Source organism: Lissotriton helveticus, chromosome 3_1 (genome assembly GCF_964261635.1).
Source record: "Lissotriton helveticus chromosome 3_1, aLisHel1.1, whole genome shotgun sequence".
In the NCBI taxonomy this organism is placed as follows: Eukaryota; Metazoa; Chordata; class Amphibia; order Caudata; family Salamandridae; genus Lissotriton; species Lissotriton helveticus.
In genome coordinates this window covers 741,454,831-741,479,994 of record NC_136061.1, presented here as the reverse complement: position 1 = coordinate 741,479,994, position 25,164 = coordinate 741,454,831, and the positions used below count along the sequence as shown (strand labels likewise).

At 43.6% G+C, this 25,164-nt stretch overlaps 1 protein-coding gene across 6 annotated transcripts in view; it reads left to right on the top strand.

Annotated features, from left to right (window-relative positions):
- Positions 1-25,164, top strand: part of MICAL2 (microtubule associated monooxygenase, calponin and LIM domain containing 2) — a 1,053,240-nt gene that overhangs the window by 352,363 nt on the left and 675,713 nt on the right. For all 6 annotated transcript variants that reach the window (XM_078680924.1, XM_078680923.1, XM_078680928.1 and 3 more), the window contains exons 13-15: positions 12,354-12,553; positions 15,842-15,954; positions 16,404-16,472. In XM_078680924.1, the coding sequence (XP_078537050.1) occupies positions 12,354-12,553; positions 15,842-15,954; positions 16,404-16,472 (382 nt within the window). The remainder of the gene's footprint in view (positions 1-12,353; positions 12,554-15,841; positions 15,955-16,403; positions 16,473-25,164) is intronic.

The window sequence follows — 25,164 nt, the reverse complement described above, 5'->3', positions numbered from 1 at the left end:
TGCTGCCCGCGGGAGTAGAGGATGGACAGGCGCCTGTGGCTGTAGATGAGACTCAACATGTTGATCTGCGTAAACTGCTAGCTGTGTCTCTGCTAACTGCGAAGCGCGGTGGAAACAAGGTGCGAGAAGTGCAGAAGGCGGGTGTCTTGGTTGAGAAAAGCAAAGGCAAGACCCGTGAAGGAGCCGACAACAAGATCACAGATGCCGACGTGCAGTCCAACCGGCAGATGTACTACACTATCCACAACACCTTCCCCGATCTCCAGGTATCGCTCTTTCGGGCCAGCTACTGACAGTAGCCCTGTGTGTGTGTGTGTGTGTGTGTGCGTGTGTGTGTGTGTGTGTGCGTGCGTGTGTGTGTGTGTGTGTGTGTGTGTGTGCGTGTGTGTGAGAGAGAGATTGTGCGCTTGCATATCTCTCGAGTCCCAACTACTGGCAACTTCCCCACCACAAGATTTCTCCTATAGCCCACCATGCAAACCATCCTCTCATTTCATACAGTTGTTAATCTCCATTGATTTCAACAATGCCAACATTTAAGACAAACAATCTTACCTTCGTTGAAGAATCAGCAGTTTAGTGGCATATCCTTGCGTTTGTAGCGCATGCCCTGCGTTATGAAAGTTGCTGTTTTGTTGCCTTTTTCATTGTGTTTGTAAATTAACCTCCATAATTAAACATTAATCATATCCTTCCATACTACCTTGCCCACCTAGTCCTCATGACTGTCTTCCCCAGTAACTGTTTGATGTAATCCATGTCAACATGTTATGATATACAAATTAATTTCCTAGTCCCTCGTCATCAATAGGCAAGCGTATAATGTGGGGCTCTGTGTGGGTGTGGGGCTCTGTGTGCGTCTCTGTGTGTGTGGAGCTCTGTGTGTGTGTGTGGGGCTCTGTGTGTGTGGGGGGCTCTGTGTGTGTGGCTCTGTGTGTGTGTGTGTGGGTTCTCGGTGTGGGGGCCTGAGTATTTGTGTGTGGCTCTGTGTGTGTGTGTCTCTGTGTGTGTGGGGGGGCTCTGTGTGTGTGGGGGGCTCTGTGTGTGGGGGGCTCTGTGGGTGTGGGGGGCTCTGTGTGTGTGTGGGGGGCTCTGTGTGTGTGTGGGGGGCTCTGTGTGTGTGTGGGGGGCTCTGTGTGTGTGGGGGGGGCTCTGTGTGTGTGTGTGTGGGGGGGCTCTGTGTGTGTGTGTGTGTGGGGGGCTCTGTGTGTGTGTGTGTGTGTGTGTGGCTCTGTGTGTGTGTGGGGCTCAGTGTGTGTGGGGCTCAGTGTGTGTGGGGCTCAGTGTGTGTGTGGCTCTGTGTGTGTGTGGCTCAGTGTGTGTGTGGCTCTGTGTGTGTGGGGGCTCTGTGTGTGTGTGGGTCTATGTGTGTGTGGCTCTGTGTGTGTGTGGGGGGGCTCTGTGTGTGTGGGGCTGTGTGTGTGTGGGAGTGCTCTGTGTGTGTGTGTGGGGGGGGCTCTGTGTGTGTGTGGGGGGCTCTGTGTGTGTGTGAGGGTCTGTGTGTTTTTTTTGTGTGGCATTTGCGAGAGAATAATCTATTGGCATTATACATGACAATGCCATTTATTTATCTGTTTTCAAAACCAACACATAAATAAAATTTTTGTCATTTAAAATACCAATAGCTCTAAATTCTGCAAATGCAAGACCGGTGCATTGTAAATGAATGTTTAGTACACTATGGGGCTGATTCCGATCTGGGTCGGAAAGCTCTCCGACCGTGCCGGATCCAGAGTGTTTTCCAACCGAGCCGGACTCCTGCAGTCCGGCCGAGCGAGTACGAGGGAGCTGCAAGCTGCCGGACTCGGTTCGGTCAGACTCCAATAGAAGTCAACGGAAGCCGGTCGTACAACGCGTACATGGGCTCCCATTGACTGAATGGGTACGTCTCACACAAGGGCACCCCCTACAGTGGGTATGCGTCAGTGTCCTCTGCACCGTACATGCCTGTGTTGGGGAGACCCTTCGGTCTCCCCCTGTGTCTGACTCATAAGGCTGCGGGTGATGGGGGTCCGACGCAGACCCCCAAAGGCAGCTTCCCGGACAATTTGTGAGCTGGAAACTTCGGCTCGATCCGGCTATCCGATGCATGCATCATACTGGTTCGGTCGGAATTCGCCTCCATTGCAGTTCGGACCCAGAAAGGATTCGGTCGGCAATTTCGTGCTTCTCGCATCGTACTTGCTTGCTCGTACAGCTGTACGAGTCGGTCGGAAAACACGCATACGGCTCGTACTTTTTCCAGCCGGATCGCGGTCAGAGCCCTTCCGTGCGAGATGGGAATCGGCCCCATTGAGAGCCTGCTTCCTAGAGGGGTTATGAATGTATGTGTTGGTCGACCACTGCTTAGTATGAGTTGGGTTACATACTGGGCTGTGATCTTCTTTCCCTCCGTGATGAGGAAGGGACAGCCCCTCATGTATTGCTGCATTTTCTGAATTTGATGTGGGACATAAATCAATGTTAAAGCCCCGACTTGTGCCCGAAAACATTACTGTCTGTCATAAAGTCGCCTTTTCCAACTATCCTGTAAATATTTTTTACTTATTTATTTGAATTTATAAAGTGTTTTTAACCTAAGTCTCTGTGCATATATATCTTTAAAAATATTAGAAGAATTTTAACGTACACAGATCAAGACATCAAAAAGAAGATATTGCTTAAAGATTATCATGAGGCGAAATCTCCAGTGCAAGTAAATATAAAAATCAGAGACGTAATTTGGTGGCAGAAACCTGGTTCATTTGAAAATGATACATCGAAAATCAATTCGAATTTGGTAGCCAATGTAGACGAAAAATAAAGTATCTGATATGCGTGACTGAATTTCTGTGCTGCTTCTCATGTGTGCCAGGTCCACATCTTAACAAAGGTTCTCAGGTATTACTGCCTTGTGTCAGTGTTTGTGTTGATGAGGTAATCTGGTTTCAGAGTTGATCCTGTAACCTGGCACACCTTCACATTTGTTCGAGGTGGCCTAACCCTTTCATCCAAGGAAGCCATTTGATCCGAGCGACACTCTTTTATTGCCAGTGTCTCAGAGATCGTGTAAAAATGATCACCATGCAGCTACCGTTTAAGTAAATAAAATGCACTTGATGTATTTTTTCAAAAATGCAAGTGTTCTAACACTTCTAACACAGAACACTAGGTTTTTTTTTAATTATTCACTAACAGAGAAAAGTGCATGCTTGCCTTTTGTCTTAAGTGAGTTCCGAGCTCAGTTATTTCTTGAAGTGTGAAAGAGTTACATGAGATTTAAAATCGGTAAAAACAGCATTGCATTTGATTGTGTGTACGTGTGTCTCTGTGTTTGTGTATGTGTGTATGCTTGCTCAGAATGTGTGATAGGGGGTCATTGGAAATTTTCACCAAGTACAGCAAAAACTCTAGATCTTGTCCTGTCGGGTCAGGAGGGTTTTAGAATTGTTGCCTGATTACCAACAACAGGTTACAGGGCTAAACGCCTACTATTAGGGTGTAGAAGCACTCTTCAGAATGTCTACTACCGAGCCAGGCTGAGGATTATGCCCGAATTCTCCGAAGCCTGCCAAAGTGAGAATCAAGGGTTAAATACAGACATGTATGCTTACAGGAGGGGTAAACATTTAAGTGAGATTCCACCCTAAGAGAGAGGGAAAGACTGCGTACATTGGACTTGCATCTTTCAGTGGTCCCTTCTGCTATGCTTGGTCGGTAGATGGAATAGAGTATGCAGAAAAAGTCAGCAGGGCAACAGACGGGGCCTACAGCTTAAGCAAGGGACAGCTATCATCACACCAACTGCAGTGTCACAGCACCCCTTTCATGGCTTTTATGGCTACCCTACCAATGGTACCAGGGACTATTGTCTTTGCTGACATTGGGGCCACAGTACCGCTAATCCGATACTCTTCCGTAATCAGGGTAGGGACTCAGAAAGTGGATAGATGAGGGTTATTGCTCACCCTCCTCTCAATCCATGCAGTCACTGCTGTCTTCGAAGGTGTTTTCAAGTGTCATCAGTCTAAGTAATGCCGGTGTTGAGCCTCTGGTTCCAGGCTGCTGTCTCTTTCTACTTTTGCTTTTGTCTAAATGTCATTATGGATCCCAAAGAGGCTGTTAAATACAGAATAATCCTCATTGGTGAAAGACTTGGACCACGCCTCTCTCGTTGCCGTCTGAGACAGCGTCCTTGCCCCTCTTTTGTTTGATATCCACACTTGAAAGGCGAAGAAAAAAATTAACTCCTGTTGTGAATGTTTCATCGTCTCTAGAAAATGTGAAACTGTATTCTGACTGGTTCCACGGTACAGATTCATAAAAGTCAGGCTTTAACAGAAAAGGGAATAGATTGAAAACCAGGCTAGACGAAATGAAAAGAGTACTATAGCCAGCTCCGTTGAAAGCAAAAGTACACTGGAGGCTGCATTACATAAAAGGCACATTTAAAATTTTATTTATTTTAAAAGGTGCGCCCTGCTCAAAAATGAAAATGCGCCCTATTATGATGAATGCACTGCCGGGGGCTGCCACAAGCCTGCGCTAGCCAGGGGGCAGCACATTCAGGTGAAATACGAAGCGGCTGATTTAATGCTGCTCCATGTTTTTACAGTGCAGGCGGAACCCCGCCTGCACTTTTAAAGAGGATTAGAGATCCTCTTGCAGGCGGGTGCAGTCACTGACTGCACGCGCCTGCTACGGGATGTGTGGGGGTCCATAGCAACCTCTTTCCCTCCTCCAGGGGGCTGCTCTCAGAGGGCGTACTGCCAGTGCGCCTCCTGGCAGCTTCTTTGCCTCTGCTCCCGCAATAAAGCACAGGTGCAGAGGCAAAGGGATTCTCTCATGTGCATGGGGAATGCCCCCATGCACATGAGGGGAGGGAACGCCCCCTGAAGATATTGCTGGCGCATTATGTGCGCTAGCACTAACTGTATTACCGAAGGGTCTAAACGAGCATCTGCAGTCTCTTCTGTAATACCAAAGTTCCCCGGAGGCGCGCAAAGCTGGCGCAAAAGCCCGCTGCTCCCCCGGGCACTTCTGTAATTCGGGCCCCAGGTTGTATTAAAATGAAACCACCTAAATACTATTATTAAAATGTATAAAAAGATAAACTTTTATAGTGAGTTGCCGGAAGAGTACCCAAACCTCACCCTGACAGCAGTCTTTAGAGAGGACTAATTATTTGCTGGAAAATAAGCAGTAAGGATTTCAACTGGAGATTCACTTGTTGTAGTTGGCTACTGTATGGACGTTTTCTATGATGAAGCCCAGCATAAATTGTATCTAGTCTCTGGAGGCTGTTTATGAGCCAATAAGAGCTAACAGTGTACGTAAGCTGGATAAATGGTTGGAGGGCGCATGCAACCTCTAGAGTAGTTTTAGAGGAACTATTCTTTTAGGCATTCTTTCTTCCAATAAACCAAGCACCACATGCTACTAGTGAGGACCAGTTCACAGTTTGACCAAGTCAGAAACCTACTACAGTTTCAATATGGTGGGTTACTAATTCTCAGCACATATTCTCTCTGAGCGTATTCTAAGAATCTTAGACACTGTAGTGATAATCCTACACCTAGAATTATATACATCCAGGAGTATTGGTCATTTTGATTTATGGGAATACTGTGATATTTAGAGAAGCAACCTGAGAGGCTCCCAAGAAAGAGGGATTTGTTGCCACATTTCGTCATTATTGTGCAGCTTACCAGCTCAATGTTTTGTCAGTTTTTTGTTGTTGAAATTTTCAGCCCACTTTTAATGAGAGCCCAAGTACTGTATCTTTGTTATTGCTTGCCAGGCTTTTACTAGTTTTAGATTAAATGTACTCTTGAATTTCGAAACAGTTGTTTGTCTGGACCACATCACAAAGTCTGAGGCAGAGCCTTGATGCAGTCCTGTGTGATCAATTCTCTGGCAGGTTACCTGCAGATTACTTCAGTAGGATTCTCCTCCGATACATTTTGAGGAAACGCAGCTGTTTGGGAAGTGGAGTACTGTACAACTTGAGTTGCCTCCATCATACATGTACTTGAATTCGAAAGTCCCCAAGGGAATGCCCCTATATCAAAATACAGCTGACCTAGACAACTCGAGGTGCCACACCATTCAGGCTGCATCAATAGGTTTCTACTCCATTGTTGTGTGTTTACCACAGCCATTGGAGTATGATTCGGAATGATGTCCATATTTGTTGCTATGTTTGGTCTCAAAATTGGACAGAAAACCTTCTAATGCTGCCTTTTGAGGGGGCCTCCGTTTAACATTGTTGAACTCTGGCATGATCCCTTCAGGGTTGATCCTAGAGGATGGTCTCTCTTGCAGATCTCACCAGCAGAGATGCTGGCAGCCTCCTGTAGCCCCGCGAAGCACCAATCAAGGATTCACCTCATTGTGGACCAGTTACGGTAGGGCATGGGGTGAGAACCTAAGGACACAAATGGACTCACCAAGGTCAAATATTCTCCCCAACTTCGGCAAAGGAAACTGAAGGGGTGAAAATGAGAGCACAGGGCTTAAGATACAGTGGCCTGGTAGCAACACACTAAAACTAATTTCAGTAACAATTTCACCCAGTCTCCGTATCAAAGCGCTAAAGAGTTTGGTGAAAAATGCCAGGGCCTTGAAATTCCTTCCTACGCATCAGTTTACAACAGAAACATATCCTTGAGACATTGGACTTCACTGAAATAAAAGGCTGGGGAGGATACTCAAAAGATTATTAACGTGGGGTGCGGCCGACACATCCTCAGTTAGCATGAATAAATGCATCTTTAAATGTGTGATTACCTTTTGCTTCCTCCTCTTGCCCGCTTTGGAAGCCCTCATGCTACCTCCCTGATAAGTCACAATAATGCAGGATGGGGCATTGAGCTGGTACCCTGCCTCTCCCGAGTCTTCTGCTTTTGGCGAGTTGGCACTTTGCCACTTCAAGTCACCATAGAGCAGGAGCTTTTGACTCCGTGATAGAACGTGTCTTGTACCTCACCAGGTGTGAAGTGTTCCATCTTCACACTTCTTAATGGTTTACCGATCGACTAAAGAGATAAGGTGCATGTGTTTATTTCACCATTCACTAAAAATGCTAATATATTGTGTTCTCGGTTCAAAATGTGATTCATTTCCATTTTTTTTTACAACTGCCTTTTCCAAAGGCAGGTTGGCTTAGTTTCTTTTGTATTGTGATTACGTTTTCATGTTGTTTTGTCGGAAACATAAATCAGCCTAAACACTGTGTAAATACATTGCTGCAAGCGTGAGTTCATTTTTCCTCCTGGAGTATATTTGAGAAGGACAGGAAACCGGCAGATGACTTTTTTGTGAGTCTTTCTTATCTCAGTTTGTGTTCTGATTTGGCCAAAGGAAGTGTATTTACCATTCTCAGCAAATTAATGTTTTGCTTCCCTCCCCTTAGTTGATTTGGGACACTGTTGGCTTCTTCTGCAGACCTCTGTGTGCCACTCTACTGGTGGCGCCCAAGGCCTTCGCTGACTGCTCTTTTCATACCCTAGAATCGGCGAAGCCTTTGTGGATCTGAGCAAGGCCTGGCATTTTAGTTACATTATTAGTGTTAATTGTGGACACTCCAAACTTTATGTCAATGTGCTGTCTACATAACATAAGTTCCATGGGCATATTACAACGATATATATCCAATATCTTTAGCTTAATATTTTTGGGCATTTTTTAATGAAATTCACATTGCATGCCCTATTAACATTTTGCATTGCAACATGTTGTATACTGTAGGGCCTATGTTAATTTTAGAGCATGGTGGAGATTGATGTATATCCACAGACATGATCACCTTAAATGAGAGTTTCTATCCTCATTATTAATTCTCCGTCAACGCCACAATCCTTGAATCAGCGTGGATAACAGTGATCAGCCCCGCTATCCTTCAAGTAAATGGAACGTCAGTTCATTAAATATTAGGCTATACACTTTATTGACACAAGTGCATGGTATAAACTTTTTTAATTTGACTATTTTTTATATTCAATAAAAATGAGGTAGACTGTTTAGCAATCAACTTTTTTCAACAAAGAGTTCACAATCAAAATCTGCCAACATTTTATGTTATTTTTTATTGTGAGTTGTGATGTCAGTTGTGGAACAACTATTGAGTAGGAGAGTGACCTCAAACGGGTAGCAAGCATGACATCAGACGGATTTTGATTCCTGATTCTATAACTGGAAATGGCATCGAACGGCATTTCACCTGCATGATGGCCTTTGCTCTTTTCCAAATGATACTTTTTGCATATTAAAGATTTTGTCTTGGTAATGGTGTTTATATAGTGCTTTCCATACATTGTGTAAACAGAGATTGATATCCAACTGTGAATTAGCATCGACATAGTAGTGGTGATTTTGGTTAAAACATAAAGGTAACTACTGCACCCAAGAAATACCCCTTAATCACACTTTTATGGGTGGGCCTCCCTCTAGAAACAGCTGCAAGGCCCAATATGCGCCATTGGTACATGCCGAGCATGGTTGGTGTGTTCAGGGCCGGACTTGAACCACAACCGGCGCTGGCAAAGTGCTCGGCCGCCCCCAATTTTGTTACAGGGCCAATTTTGGAGCTATGCTGCAAAAATGGCCCTGTAACAAAAACAGCCCCCAGGGGCCCAAAACCGGTCCCCACCCGTGCGGTGCACCGGAGGATTGCCCAGTGCCCACTATGGCTCCAGTCCGGCCCTGGGTGTGTGCCTGTTGTCCCAGCTACTTGGGAGGCTGAGGCTGGTGGATTGCTTGAGCTCAGGAGTACTAGGCTGCACTCAGTGGTGTTCATCGGGTGTCTCTTCTAAGTTGGCCATCAATATGGTATTCTGGAGGGAGTGCTAGAACTCCAGGTTGTGTAATGAGAGGTGCACAGACCCAGGTTGGAAATAGAGCTGGTGAAAGCTTGTGTGCCCTTGGTACTTCCGCTCCATCATTGGTTCTTCATAAAAAGTTATTGTAAATAATTCTGACTGAGCATTTCTGTGAGCAGCCTTGACCTGTTTTACGCTCACACCTGCGGCGCTCCTGTGTATTGTTGCTCTACTAAGCTCCCCTGCCACTTGTGTGATTGTATAACCTCCTGATGTGTATTTGCAGGAGAGCCGTGGAACAACAAAGGGTGGGAAACTGCTGAGCTGTGCTCTTCTATGTTGGGTTGGGAGTTTAAAAAGGAAGAGGTTTATTGTTCCAAGCTGTCCCATTGTATGATCAGCGCAGAGGCCTTTGATATACGAAGAGCAAGGTAAACATAACAGAAAAGCAGGCCTCTCCCTATTACCTCAGTTATTAAATTGATTCTGCTCTGTTTTAAGAGGTGATTCAGGACAGCTGTTGCAATATAGAGGTACCTTGCAAAGTGTTCGATTAATGAACAAACACAAGCTTTCTGTAAAACATGGGCAGCTAGTAACAAAAAAGAAGTAGGCCTGCAACCCTTGAAATGCGTACAGATTCATTACCTTTTGCAGTTCAGAAATGTTCAGTATCCTGAATGGTAAGCTGCACCGCTGGCAGGCTTCCAAGTCTTACAATAGAGACGGCCATGCTTTTATTTCTCCAATGAAGAGAGCTATGTGCCTACGACAGCCCTGCCTTAGGGTAAGGACTAGCTATGCAAATGTACACTCTTTTGTAGTTTTTATTTCTCCAGAGGGAAAACATTTTTTCTGTGGAGACGTTCCTTTTCTTAGACTACCTCGAAGTGTGGAGTGCTCCATTCCTCTCCTCAGCCAAGAAGAGGATTTACTCCAGTCCTTTGCTGAAGCAAAATTCTGACCCTTTCTTTCTAGGGTGGGAAAGAGCCAGGGGCAACTTGTGAAGGGCCAAGACTCACAGGTTTGTAGGTACTCACTAGCTCTCAAGGCAAACCATGTCTTGATCTGCACACCCTCACCCCAAGTACACGGGTAAAAACCTTTATGCCTGCTAAATATCATTTTGAGTTCGCCTGGAATGAGTGAATGAAGCCATGTTTGTAGGGGTGGATGCTTTTAAGTGGTGAGAGACGTTAACCTACCATTATGAGTGAAGAGGCAAGAGAAGCAGAAAGAACACACCAAGAAGCTCAATACAAAGGGCGGGTGTGCTCGGCGATGGTGTTGGTTGCTGCCTGTTTTTGTAGAAGGTGGGGACATCACTGTGCATGTGCCAGGTGAGATTTTGATCGTAATAGAGGTACAAGCCAACGCAGTGACGTCAAAGTGGAATGTGTGGTCTCTTTTAGCACTCCTGCATACATTTTCTTCGGGCATCTGCTGCTATGGCCCAGGGCGAGGGCAGCAGTTCCCCATTCATGCCACGGGGGAGCAGATGGGGATGGGCAGGGCAGGCTTTTGAGAGGTTGGTGACAACCTTAATATGAGCCCTTCCTCAGACCTCCAATCATCATACACTGCTGATTTAGTTTATGCCCAGCGGCCGCTCTGTGTTAATACTGAACTTCCTGGTTAACTTGCTGCAAGCTCCAGAAAGAAGAGTGCACATGTTTTGCTTTGCTTAGGGAACGACCTATCTTAGTCAGTTTTCAAGTCATCACTTCCGATCTGGGTCCTTTGTTTTCTTGGTGGGCTTGTGGTTCTTGTGCTTCCTAGAGGCTGAAGAGCAACAGGACAAACGGAATATTCAGAAGGACCAGCGACAACCCCTCTGCAAAAGATTTGCAGCCTAACAAAGGGTTCTCTACCAGTTCATGCCTCCCATTGGCGGTCAGTCTCACCACCTCAGAGATCACCAGAGTTTAGTGCTGCAGCAGTAGAAGCTCAGACCCTCACTGCAGGAGGATAGCCACAGCTGGATTTGACTCAGTAGCAGCGAGGTCACCACTAGTGTTACATGTGTGTTCCTGCAGCCTTAGACTGCCGCCTGAGTGAGGACTCTCTTACAGGACTGCACAGGGCAGGATGACATTACTCCAGGGCTGGCCAGTCCCAACTGGACTCTAATCAGCGTGAGCATGGTCAGTACTGCTGGAGAGCTGCTGCAGGTTGGCATGACCCAGCTTGTTCTCTTTTAGGGCCCACGCCAGGTTCCAGGATGGAGGAAGAAAACTCCTGTCCTTTCCCTTTCTGCACTCTACCCAAGGTGCCCGTCAGCGCCACACTCTCAGGCCACTGCAGGCACCGGGTGAAATGCTGATAGCTGTCTCGGCCTTCCCTCTCCATCCTTTCCCACGTGGCCCCTTCATGCGTCCGCCAGACTTTTCATTCTGAGAGAGATCCAGTCCATACCCTACATTGAGGACAGAAGGATTCAGGCCAGATCGACAGACCTGGCACCAGAGGTAGACCTTGATGGCATTGTCGCTTTCTAGCACCAAGCCCAACATTCACAGCTTGTTACACTTACTGTACAGCACACTTCTTGCTACTGGAGTGTTTGAAGAGTGTTTTCTTGGTTTAGCACGCAGGCATCAGTTTTACAGTGTAATGAATATCAGTGTGCCTAACAGAGAAAACCTTATACTTCAGAAATCATGGGATCCCTTTTACTTTTGCCTTTGTACAACAGAAATATAATTAAAGCGTATTAGAAATAAGTTTTCAATTGATTTGTGCTGTAAAACGATCCCATTTAAGTCCTCTTTTTTTCAAAATTTTCTTCCACTCCTCTCCTTCTGGTCGTACTCCCTTTGGAAACTTGCACATTAAATTCAGGTTTCATCTTTCCGCACTATCCGTTCCGAATCTACCAGCCGCCACCACATTTTCAACCACAAATATAGTTGTATGCCTGTAAAGGGCTTTGCGAATTTCCCCTTGAAGTCCATATAGGTACCTGTACAACACCATACTTCATTGGATTTTGTTGCAAGGAGAAGATATGTCCATGTCAAACCGGCATTGGCTTTAGAACCACTTCACGTGGATGTTAAATTTGGCGTCACTACTTAAACAAATTGTGTGGCCCTGGGCAAAAGTCTCTCTCTGTCTCTCTGTCTCTGTCTCTGTCTCTGTGTGTCTCTCTCTCTCTCTCTCTCTCTCTCTCTCTTCTCTCTTCTCTCTTCTCTCTTCTCTCTTCTCTCTTCTCTCTTCTCTCTCTCTTCTCTCTTCTCTCTTCTCTCTTCTCTCTTCTCTCTTCTCTCTCTCTCTCTCTCTCTCTCTCTCTCTCTCTCTCTCTCTCTCTCTCTCTCTCTCTCTCTCTCTCTCTCTCTCTCTCTCTCTCTCTCTCTCTCTCTCTCTCACCCCCCTTCACTACAGTAATTGATAGGGGTTAGAAATAGCCCACCATTAAGTGCTTTATAAAACAAAATAAGAAAAATGTTACTAACAGAACTGCTTCCTTGACCTTTTAATAATCTTGAATGTACAGTACTCAAGTAACCAGACTGATGGCAACTAGTCCAATGACCCTGCTGCTTTGTTCTTCAGAGACTTTGACTCTTTGAATGAAGAAGACGCCATCCGGAACAACCAGCTGGCGTTCGACGTCGCCGAGAAAGAGTTTGGGATTCCGCCAATCACCACGGGCAAGGAAATGGCGTCCACCGGCGGCCCTGATAAGCTCAGCATGGTCATGTACTTGTCCAAGTTCTACGAGCTCTTCAGAGGGACACCCCTGCGAGTGGTTGGTAGGTGGCCATTTGTGGCTCTCTTTTGAAAGATATTGTATCATATTTCGTCATGGTGGACTAAGATGTTTCTGAAGTCGGTCCAAATTTAATTTCTCGCAGCTCTGAAAACCCAGGGCGTCTTCGAACTGTCTGGTTCTCATCGCCTTTTCGTCCCAGTTTATTTAGAAGAAAAGTCCTTGATTTAGGTCCAAGATTATTATTTTTAATAATATAGAGACCATCTAATGGAGTGGAAAGCCACGGAGTGCCTGCAAAAATACCAACAAATAACTATTCGGGTACGAACAAAGGAAATATTCGGCCTCCGTTTAGTATTGTGTTGTCTCGTACTTTTATTTCTATAGCGCTTCTTACCCTTGACGAGGCGGTGGAGTACTTGGCACATGGTTAGCAAGTCTATTACTTGGTAGTGTCATGCATCAGAAAGTGTTTATGTTAAATGGCATACGTAGGAAATATAGGTGTCATAGGTAAGGGTCGCAGGTACCTTTTTTGTATTGCTGCACCAAGCATAAGAAGCTGTCATGCATGTAGGCTTGCAGTTGGTCAAGCAGTCTAGTAGACAATGGGCCTTAAGAACAGACCAGTATTTAGTTAACGCCTTTAATGAAAGACTTATTGAGGTTCAAACACAAAATTAATCTAAGTAATTCTTTGACTTCAAAAAGCTGGGGCGAGGCAGGAGAAATAAATTAAAGAACTTTTGTCTGATCACAAGGATAGAGTGGCATTAAGACCCACGGTAAAGATATGACAGAATGAAGCATGCATTTGCAATGTAATCGGCATTGCATTTGTGAAAGTTAGAGCTATTGGCGTTGTAAATGATATTGCCGCTGGGACCAGAAAAGCCACTAACAGCACTGCGTAGAGGACTTAGAATGAGGAATTACCAGTGGGAACAGAGATACAGCTGCAGCACTGCCTAGAGAACTTAAAATGTGGGAATTACTGGCATGACCAGAGAAGCTGCTGCAGCCCCGTCTAGAGGATTCAGAATGAGGAATCACCGATGAGACCAGAGTAGCAGCTAGCAACACTGTCTGGAAGACTTAGAATGAGGAATTACCACTGGGAACAGGGACATAGCTTCAGCACTTCCTAGAGGATGTAGAATAGAACCAGAGAAGTACCTAGCAGCACTGTCTAGAGCACTCAGAATAAGGAATTACCATTGGGATGAGAGACAAAGCTCTAGCACTGCCTAGAGGACTTAGAATGGGGAGTTACTGATGGTACAAGGGAAGCAGCTAGCAGCACTGTCTAGAGGACTAAGAATGAGGCATTACCACTGGGACCAGAGAAGCAGCTAGAAGCACTGTCTATAGGATTGAGAATGAGGAATTACCACCCGAAACAGAGACGCAGCTGCAGCACTGTTTAGAGGACTACGAATGAGGAACTACTGACAGGACCAAAGAAGCAGCTGCAGCACCTACTAGAGAACGTAAAATGTGGGAATTACTGACAGGACCATAGAAGGAGCTAGCAGCACTGTCTAGAGGACTTAGAATGAGGAATGATTGATGAGACCAGGGTAGTGGCTAGCAGCACTGTCTGGAGGACTTCAAATGGGGTATTACTACTGGGAAAAGAGAGACAGCTGCAGCACTGCCTAGAGGACTACAAATGAGGAATTACCACCAGGAAGAGAGTTCAGCTGCAGCACTGCCTTGAGGATCTTGAATGAGGAATTACCACTGAGACCAGAGAAGCAGCTAACAGCACTGTCTAGTGGACGCAGAATGAGGACTTCCCACTTGGACCAGAGAAACAGCTAACAGCATTGCCTAGAGGACTAATACTTAGGAATTCCCACTGTGACCAGAGACACAGCTGCAGCACAATCTAGAGGACTTGGAATGAGAAATGATCAACAGGACCAAAGAAGCAGCTAGCAGCACTGTCTAGAGGACTAAGAATGAGGATTTACCACTGGCAAGGGAGACACAGCTGCAGCCCTGCCTTTGGATTTAGAATGAGAAATTACCACTGAGACTAAAGAAGCAACTAGCAACACTGCCTGGAGACTTTGAATGAGGAATTACCGACTGGACCAGAGTAAGAAGCCGGCAGCACTGTATAGTGGACTTAGAATGAGGAATTACCACTGGGACCGTAGAAGCAGCTAGCAGTGCTGTTAGAGAACTAAGTCTACGGAATCACCATTGTGACCAGAGACACAGCTGCAGCACTGCCTAGAGAATTTAGGAGGAGGAATTGCTGGCTGGGCCAGAGTAGCAGCTACCAGCACTGCCTAAAAGACTTAGAATGAGGAATTACCACTGGGACCAGAAAAACAGCTTCTTATAACACACAATTTCTCTATGATTTTATCATGGTGCTGCAGCAGCATAGCAGTGGTAGTTCTTATGTTGCCTTTTAAGCATCAATATTTTATTTATTTTTTCTTCAAAATGTCGCTGTGCAAGCTACTATGCATTATTAGTACTTTTAGTTCATAGATGAATACAAGAATAAGTAGGTAATTCTCCACTATCAATTCTGCACTTGATTGTTGAATGCAGCATCTGAGGGAATGTTGCCAAGATCTCAAAGCACCGACTGCAGGTTTTATAGAAAGGAGAGGGCAGCAGGCAGGGAGAAGCAGAGTTATGGGAAAGGAGGAGCAGAGGACGTGAAGGAAAGTATTCGAATGTGTACTGCTATTGAAAGGAAGATTTTTTTTTTTAAGTACTTGAAGGGAAGGGGGTGAGTAGCCTTTTGCTGTTAATCCTCGTAGCATGTGATGATCACAGTAGAATACTGACATCCCTCTATAGGTTATAGAGAAACCAGCATTGGCACAACCAGAGTCTTGCCTTGAAAAGCTTTTCAGTCGGATGTGAACTTGTGATCAGTAAAATGCCTCTCAGACTGCTAGAAAGCCAATGGATGAAGTGAGCTGATCCATTGCTCCGCGCCACGTGCTGTGGTGGGCGGCAACAAATTGTGAATAGCAGTTTAACAGACCAGTTCATTGGTGAAGAGAACTGACTGAAAGCCCCTCTATGATTGTATATATGTATGTATTTTTATTATGAATTTTTAGAAACTTAATTTACGTAAAGCGATTTCACATTATGCCACAGTGTATGCCCATGCAACTCTGTATTTAATATTCATTTGAACCAACTTGTTTAAGTAATATGTGATGCCGGAAACGTAATTGATGTGTTTGTTATAAATGTCATATTGACATGCTTTCTTTGCAGTAATGTGTTTGTGAATGATGGATGTATTTCATGTACAGAAGATTAAAAGTCTTGTTTCTTATCTGAACAGACAATGCTTGCAGAGGTAACGGAGAAAATGGTGCAGATTATCCGTTAAAAACATCAAATGGAATTTATAACAATCATATAAACTTAACATTACCTAGAAAACGTGTCCCTAGAGTAAGTACCTTGCTCTATCTACTTTTTTGAAAAAGGGGAGTATAAGGCGATAGATTCTCAAACTGTTTGCAAAACTGTTTTTTTTTTCTTATTGTAATGAATTTCCTTTTCTTTGGAAACTAAAGCACAAAAACAGGAGTGTTTCACTAAAGATCACTTTGGTCCTACTTGTTTTTATAGTGAGCCTATTTTGTTCTTTGAAATCATGCTTACCGAAAGGATGTTGACGGGCATCAAAAATCACCTTTCACATTGTTAGTTAATTTCATCAAAATGTTTTAATGTTTTTTAATTTTAACACTTTTAGGTTAAAAGGTAGGTACAATGTACACAGCTTTCAAAATAGACTTTTTCTCGTGATTTAATCTGCCATGGTGGATTTCTTTTGTGTCCAGATTGTGTGGTCAAATGTCAGCTCTAACTAATGGATATCCTGTGTTGTACCCTAGGTTGAAAGGAAAGCTGAAGAGAATGAGCCAAACAAGAGGAGGAGGAAAAGTCCTGATGGGGATGAGGAGGTTGGTACAGAATCTGTTATTTTAGCACTTTGTCCAGTGACCACTTCATTTTAGATTATTGCACTGCATTATGCAAATCTCAGGTTCTCTCCCTCCTATATTATTGTGTTTTGAACATGCTAACATGCAATAAAACTATCCAGAGCCGTGATTAAAAGGGCATTTTATTTAATCACTTAAGTTTCCTGGTAGAGACTTTTGCATTATGGTATAATTTGTTTGTAGTTCACATGAATTGCCACTTCAGGCCAATTTATCATCTAGTTTTTTCCAAAGCATGTTGACCTGTATCTAATTACAGAGAGTCTTCCTGAGAAGTGGAGCAGGAGTAAAGTGTATCCCTCCCAGGGCTTACTTCTCATCCTTCCAATGAAGTAGTTGTTGCTACTCCACACTTATTTCCCCTTCCTGTGCAGAGCAATGTATCTGCTCGTGTCCCACAGGATATCATCTTATCAGTAAAACCTGTCAAAGGTCCCTGAACCGGATGCTGAAGTTTGTGTTTCAAAATGCGAGAGTGCTGATATACGTTAGTATGAGAGAGTGCTGCAATATGTTAGTAAGGAAGGCTGTGGCTATGTGTTAGTATGGAAGAGTGCAATGAGATGTTCATATAGGAGAGTGCAGCTATGCATTAGTTTGTCTACAGTAAAGTGCTGATGTCACCACATACCAATACCTTAAGATGGGTTACAGGAAGGCTCACTTTCAGTAATCTCATATTACCACTTTTGAAACCAAACAGTTAAAACAATGGGCATTAATTGTATTGAAATGTATCTCACGAATATTAATTTTGAAAGATGTGAGAAACTCTCTTCCTGTAGTTTTGCTCCTTTGTTTTGTTTACAGCCGAAACGCGTTCGATATTGCGCGATAAAAATTATCTGAGCCCTCACATGCCATCTTCGTCCTTATTGAAGAGAATCTTGGTATATATATATATATATATATTCAATATTCATTGTATTGAAATGCATTTTATGAATATTAATTTTGAAAGTTTTGAGAAACGACTCTTCCAGTAGTTTTGCTCCTTTGATACATATATATACATATATATATGTATGTATATGTATCAAAGGAGCAGAACTACTGGAAGAGTCGTTTCTCACAACTTTCAAAATTAATATTCATAAGATGCATTTCAATACAATGAATATTAATTATATAGCAATTAGCTCTAAAAGCATAGAAATATAAAGCTGAATCGTTTCCACTCTCGGACAACTGACATCCATTTAAATGGGAGTGGTGTTATGTCAATGAAGAATATTGTATTTGTACACCCTCCCCTTTTCCCAATTGGACTGTAGGCTATTAATGGATGCTTCACAGTTTTAAGTTGTTGGCATAAGATCTGTGTTCTGAGGTGACCGAAAGGCACTGTGCAGCAATGTATGAAACGACTTCATATATCATTAACACAAATCTAGTTAGATCAGTGTATGGGCCAGGCAAAACAAACAGCACACTTAGCACTTGAAAACCTGCTCTGTGTGATTCTCAGATTCTGCTGTTTAAACACAATACCACAACAGGATTGTGAAGGTTCAGCTTTCAAATATCAGTAACAGAGCCTCTAACAAAAATGACATTTTGCATATGTAAGTACGTACTGACCCCTAAACAACATGTTTGTATGAGGTGGGCATTAACAGAAACAGAAATGTGCTGAATGAAGACTTGGTTAAGAATGATGACTTTCTTTGCTCCTATATTTCCATCAGCCACCAGTTGAATTGATCAATACGTTTAAATAGATATTGCAAGAAGTAAGAGAGCAGATACTAATAACTATTTTGATCAGTTTATCGCCCAGGGATTACGACTGTTGACTGGGTTTTGCATTTGCTGTTATTAAAAAAATTTAAGCAAATGCATAAATTAACAAAGATGAGGTGGGATCTTTTACGGTATATCGAACATATTGACCAGGAAGAGTTTGGAACTGCTCAGGTGAATGATAGTATTACGTGTTTTGTTTAAGGTTCATTGATTGTTATTGTATAGGATTCAAATTTGAGTTCAACATTTATATCACTCATGGTTATGTTGAAATCTTTAATTCCCCTTATTTAACCAATTAGATAGAGGTGCGTTGAAAAGTTTACTTGTTATCAGACATGATTGTCAACCAGGAGTCCATTAAATTTCTTTGATCTGAAAAAAAGGCTCTAACTTTTAAAAAGTTGAAGATCGTGCCTGAACCCCTATGTTTTCTACAGAACTACAAATGGAATTTAAGTAGATCATTTAAATATCCGAAAAGGAGAAAAAAGAATGCAACTGTATAATGTTCTCTGTTTTGTTATCTTGCTGGCCTACTCTCTGCACTATTTACCTTGTACAATGAATCTCTGTGGAATTTTTTTTTTTTTTATCAAGGAGTATTCCTCTTGTTTTAGGAATGTTGCATGAACATTTGTAAATATCAGCTATTTCAAGGCAATGACACACAGAGATGCTGTCATCTGTGAAACTATGAGTCCTTAGTTGCAATATACAGAAACTTTACCACTACAGAGTTTGGATCTAAAAATTCTTGGAGCATATGACCTATTTCAGTAGGACGTGTCGTCTTTCTTCCGATGACTGCAAAAAGGATTTTAAAAGAACCCTCCAGCATATGCCATTTAGGAGTCCATTGGAAAGGATCATATTTCTTGGGGAAAAAACTTATAAAAAGCACAGTAGTTTGGGCTTTCAATAATGTAAACCGCATTTTTCCTACACCATCGTTGAACTCCATCCAGGGGATCCTACCAGCATTTACGTTGTCAGGCTGTCTTCATAACCTCCAACATGTACTATATAGAAGAACATGGTGTTGCACAAATCAAGATGGCCTCCGGAAAAAAACATTCTCCATTGTGGCAGGTGTGATAGCCATAGAATCATTTCCGCATGTTCTTCATCTCAGCTGTTGTCCACTTCCCAACTGCGATGGCCAAAGGGGCCTTTGTTCCTTAGAGGAAAATGGTTAAAACCATTCAACTCACAGGCTTTTGGAACAGCCTTGTCTACTGATCCATTAGCCTATTCATAGAACTATATAAAAAGGTGCCCAATTAAGATAGCACTATAGTACATGCTAAATATAGAAATCACTATAATAATGGGCACAACATAGAATTGCTGTTAAACCGTGTGTTTATGCTAACACTACCATTTGCCAGCATGTACATTTCGCCATGACCACATCTGACCAATTAAATTGTATGCTGGTGCTTGAAATATAGTGTGTCGGAGTCAACAATGCGGTCCCCTGCATGGCTCCAAGGGGCTTCTAGAAGCATTAGAATTCCCAGACCTCTGGTGCGCACATGCCCGAAGGCTGTGTCCCAGGCTTTCTGAAAAGAGGCCTAGACTATATTTGTCTCAGCCTTGATGGACCAGTCTGAAATTGTAAACAAACCACCAACAGCAGGATCAATCAGCCACCTGTGCCTACTGATATGGGATCTGAAGAAGGGAGTGTATATTTTGTTGTTCACCCAAAGCACATTATTCACAGATGTATATATCTGTCATTCAATTCACCAAATAAGAGTGAATCCTTAAGGTGTTGTTATATTAGAAAATGAACCACATTACAGCTCCCCTCAACCCAAAAGAGGAACAATGGGACAGAAATTTAGCAATATCTGCACTTGTCCCAATAGCAGATTGCTTAAATCCTTTCCTGCCTGGCACGGGGGGAATGAGAAAGTACTTCAGTCTAGATAGATTTTTGAATGATCTGCTATGCTCTACCAACATGGAGCCTGTGAGTTACTATTAGAGCATGCTTACGTGTGCTGAATTCACAGCCCATCTCAGCCCTCTTAACCCACAGAGTTACATGGGGGGGGGGGGGTAATTGTCAGAAAGATGATGTGGCTAAAAGTACACAACAAAGGTTATATTTATTACAAATGTTTTTGTGAAGCAGCATAATGCCATCTTGCAGTCTGTTAGGGCGCTAGGTGCACAACAGGGTGATTGGAAGACGACTAGGAGTAGCGAGAGCCTCGCTGATGCTCAAAGGATCCAGTATTCTTCAGTCGCTGATGGAAGAGTGCAGCCTGTAGTGTGTTCTAAGTCCTATCCAAACGTTTAATATTCGGTAGTCAATGATGGAACAGTGCTTGCTGCTGTGTACTATCGTACAAAGTTTTGTAAGTATCCTGAGCTATTGTACCACAAGGTCTTGTGTACAGTGCATAGAATTTTGTGTCCATTTAATTCTCGGCTTTAGTAGGAAGCAGTGGAGGGATTTCAAGACCTTCATTTTTAGAGACTGAAAACTTAATCTATCAGCTGGAACCTCCTCTTTCTCAATTGTGCCCAAGTGTTTCCTGGATAGTCCAGTGTTTTTTCTGCCTGTGCCCCTTTTTTTGGGTGATGAGTCCACACATTTTGCTGATTATATGACGTGTACAGTTCATATTCTTCCTGTCTAGCTGTTGAAATTGTGTCTTTGAGGACATCAGTACAAACTGTTCAAGTCTTAGAACTGCGTTCAGATTTCCAAGATGGCGTCAAAAAATGCGCACCAGTGCTCGATCCTTCCCAGTATGGCACGGTGAGTGAATACTCCCGTTGTTGCGTTGTCTGGCTGTGCTAACGAGGCTTTGGGACTGTCTGATAATTTTTGGTGTGGAAAGTTCTTGGATATTTTTTCAGCCATTCTTAAACACTAAAACGACTTCAGCCAAATTGCTATTTTTTGCCAAATTGCCATTTTTTAAATGCAGTACCCATAGATTTTTTTCTTTGGTCTGCTTATCTCTCCAAACATTTTTGGGATCCAACAGTACGTTATAGGCGATAAATCACATTTTCCTCAACTTATGTCCATTAAATAAGTGTCTTGACATTGTTTATAGAGTTCTATAAAGTAGTTTATTAGAAACGAATGTTAGACTGATGGAGCTGAGATTTATTTTTAATATTTTCTTCAATCTGCAATTTGTCAGTTGCCAAACTTTAAGCAATAAATATGCCAAACATAATACTATTGTAAAGGTGCAAGTCATCCACATCAAGGACCTGGAGAACAACTGACAAGCATAAGGAATTCCAGGGTAACATGGCTGCATTCTCTAGAAAGAATGTACATATTTAAAGACATAGATACAACAAATACCATGGATAATTATTTTAGTGTTCCAGTTCCTACCGGGAGAAATGCTGTTTTCTGTCTTGAATTGATTTCCCTCCATTGCAAGCCATATTCCAACATCCCATTCCAGCGCCAGCACTCTTTCTTCCCAGGCTGCACTTCCGGTTACTGCTTCAGGGGTGTCGGCGCACATCTGGCCTTCCAGTGCTGAATCATGTTTGAGTTTTCGCTCCCCTCAGAGGTGGCCGCGTTTGCATTGCCAATCATAACAGTCTGACTGGGTTTTCTTCAAAGCAGTTTATTCAGGATGATCCGGGGCCTGTTTGAAGTCTGTGACACCATGACAGGTTGTTGAACTCCAGCTTCCGGACCCTTGGGTTTCACAGAATAATTCTCGTATAACTGTACCCCTCCCCTGTGTGTAGAAGCCAGCTGCACTCACGCATGTAGATGAGCAGTGCGAGACAGGGCCATGCAGCCCTGGAAGAAGGCCTGAGGATGCTGTGAGAGTGCACCAGCCAGCGGCTCCACAACCGCCCCACAGGAGAATAGATGGGACGAATGCAGGGAAACGGATGTGAACGTCCCATGTCTTTTGATGAAGACATCAAAGACATGCTATTTCACTGCCCCTGATGTCATGCCACCTGAAAGCATGATCTATAGTACTTGTATTAGAGCTCTGTGCTGGAGGATGAAAGTATTACAATGTCACCACGTGGTGCATTTGAGGGCATTACGAGGAGTGTGGCCCTTTTATTGTAGAAATGTTGAACAATTTAAAATCTTACTTTAAGAAAGAGTCAACAGCAAGGAGATAAACTATAGTTCTGTAAAGCCATCTATAAGCACATACACAGTAACACTGAAGCAATATTAGAACTTATAAACAAACAAGAAACATGTACTTGCCCAGGGCATAAGTCCTAAAAAAAGAAGTGTGGGACGCTCAAAGTTAGATAGTGTCACTGGAAGTGACCTCACGACAGGAAGTGACATCACGATAAGTAGTCCCCTCTCATTACAGGGAGTCCTTCACTTTGACCCTCTGTTGCACATCCGTGCTCAGGGCCTGGCTGGCTGACTTAGTGCATCATATTTTTTCGGATTTATGAAATTTGTTGATTAATGATGCATATTTAAAGTGCCAAGAAACGACTGGTGTGTGCTATACACATGGTTTTGTTATAGAGACCCGCGATCTCACCAACTGTGGCATGGTCGCATTTATTGGTGTCTCTCCATCTCACGGGTTGTCTCGGAAGAGCTCCGGAGCCTCAGGCACCCAGCTCCTCTTCCAGGAAAGAACTGTGAGGCAGGGGAGACTGCGTCCACCCGGTAAAAACCCGTTAAAATAAGTGGGGAGATGCCGTCCACCCGCGTGGTACCCAGACTCGAGCCCTGTAACTTGCCCCAGAAAGATTAAGAAACTAATGATGTGACGCCTAGGAACCACCTTTTCATTCGGTTATATTCCATTATTGTCTGTGGGCACTATCTGCATGATAGTCATATTGCTCGTAGTACCCAGATGCTGGGTCAGGGCCTGTGTTGTCCTCAAGCATAAAGGAGGAAATATGTTCTAAAGACCATAAGCACACAGGATTTCAAAAATACAATTGTAAAGCAAAGATGGACACAAAAAGTGAGTTCAAGATCAGGAACTTGGAAACCATGAAGATTTATTAAAATATGAAAGTGCAATATGGAAAGCATAAAATTGGCAGCATCTCAATCGTTTAGTCAAAGATAATTGAAATAAATTGTCACTCAGCCTCTGGGAGCCACCCAGCCCCTGCCACTCACAAACCAGACAGACAATTCACAGACAGGCCAAGGCACACCGAAAGGTCAGACAAAAGAACAGCCACTTTCTAAAAGTGCTGTTCTCAAACACAGGATTTAAAAACCACCTTTCCTAAAATATGTTTTATTAAATTCTGAGTTCAGGTATACCAGACTTTTATGTCCTATCTTGCTCCTATGGGAAGATATGCAGGTAACCACTGTACACAGCATTCCCCATGATAGCCTATGGGCAAGATAGCCTTACAATAGTGAAAAACGAAAATGGCTGTTATTCACTACCAGAGCATGTCACCTGCACTAGTACATGCTCTACCTTTCACATACACTGCACCCTGCCCAGGGGGGTACCTTGGGCCTTCCATAGGGGTGAACAATTTGTACAGAAAGGGAAGGGTTAGGCCTGGCCAGTGGGGACACTGGCCAGGTTGACATGGCAGTCCACAGACTGCACACAGGCACTGCGGTGGCAAGCCTGAGACACCATTTTAGGGCTACTCATGTGGGTGGCACAATCAGTGCTGAAGGCCCACTAGTAGCATTTGAATCACCAGCCCTGGCACACTCAGTGCACTTTACTAGGGACTTCTTGGTGATACAAATATGCCAATTATGGATAACCAATCACAATAACAATGTACTCAGGGAGCACTTGCACTTTGACACTGATTAGCAGTGGCAAAGTGCCCAAAGCATCTAAACCAGCAATAACGAAATCCAGCACTGCGTCAAAAATACATGTGGTAGAGGCAAAAAGTCAGGAGAAACCACGCCAAAAATGCCAGGTCTAACAATTGTGAAGTCCAGCCACTCTTTTTCCTCATGTTTACCCCATAAAACCCAGATATTGTTCAACTACAAATGAGGCTGTAAGGTCCAAATGTGCCGCACTTCATTAGTAAACCGGACAGCATCCGTAGTAGAGATGTCTCTAAGAACCTGGCTCACTTCCCAAATCCAATGGTTTATACAGCCAATTTCGCCTTAGAAAGTGAAGTGGTAGAAACTGCATGCGAGTATGGTGTGAGCAAAAGTATAACTGTTGGAAAACGAGGCAGCATCTGTGAGGCCTGCACAAATAACATGACACATTTGTCCTTCACTGGGAACCAAACACCCTAGGGCAGCGCCTGACTCAGAAGGTAACGTTGCAGAGCAGTCTGAGGCTTACTCAAGGGAGGTGGTGTGGGCTAGTAATCGCCATTTGCAGGTGCGCAAAAATAACATTCAATAATTGATTGTCCAGTCTGTACTTTGCTTTATAAAAGTAAGAGTACATTTATTAAACACACACACCACTCAATACTATACACCAATTTACAAATATACATAAGCTGTTGGAATTACTTTGTGACATTGCATAACATCTCCACCCCTCCCGCTGGGGGGGAGGGGTGGGGTCTAGTGCCACCACTCCTATGTATGCACATCATCTTGCCCCAATGCAATTAGTTGAACCTATCCTGGAGTGAGGGCCCTGTGCACTGGCACCATCCCAGTAGCGTCCCCCTCCCATTACCTCAACAAGCATTAAACAGGGATACACCTGCCTTGGTGACACATGACCCTGACCAAGCATCTCACACTGACCCTAAAGTATACCCCTCTACATCTTAAGGGCTAACAGTCTGGGGTCTTCACCTAAGCACAGCAGCAAGACTACATGTTTACGCACACTTTAGAATGACAGTACTCCGCACATTTGGATATCATTAAAAATGCATTGTAATTGCAGCCCCTAAAGGCATCACAGATTATCACAGGATTAAGTTGTAAATA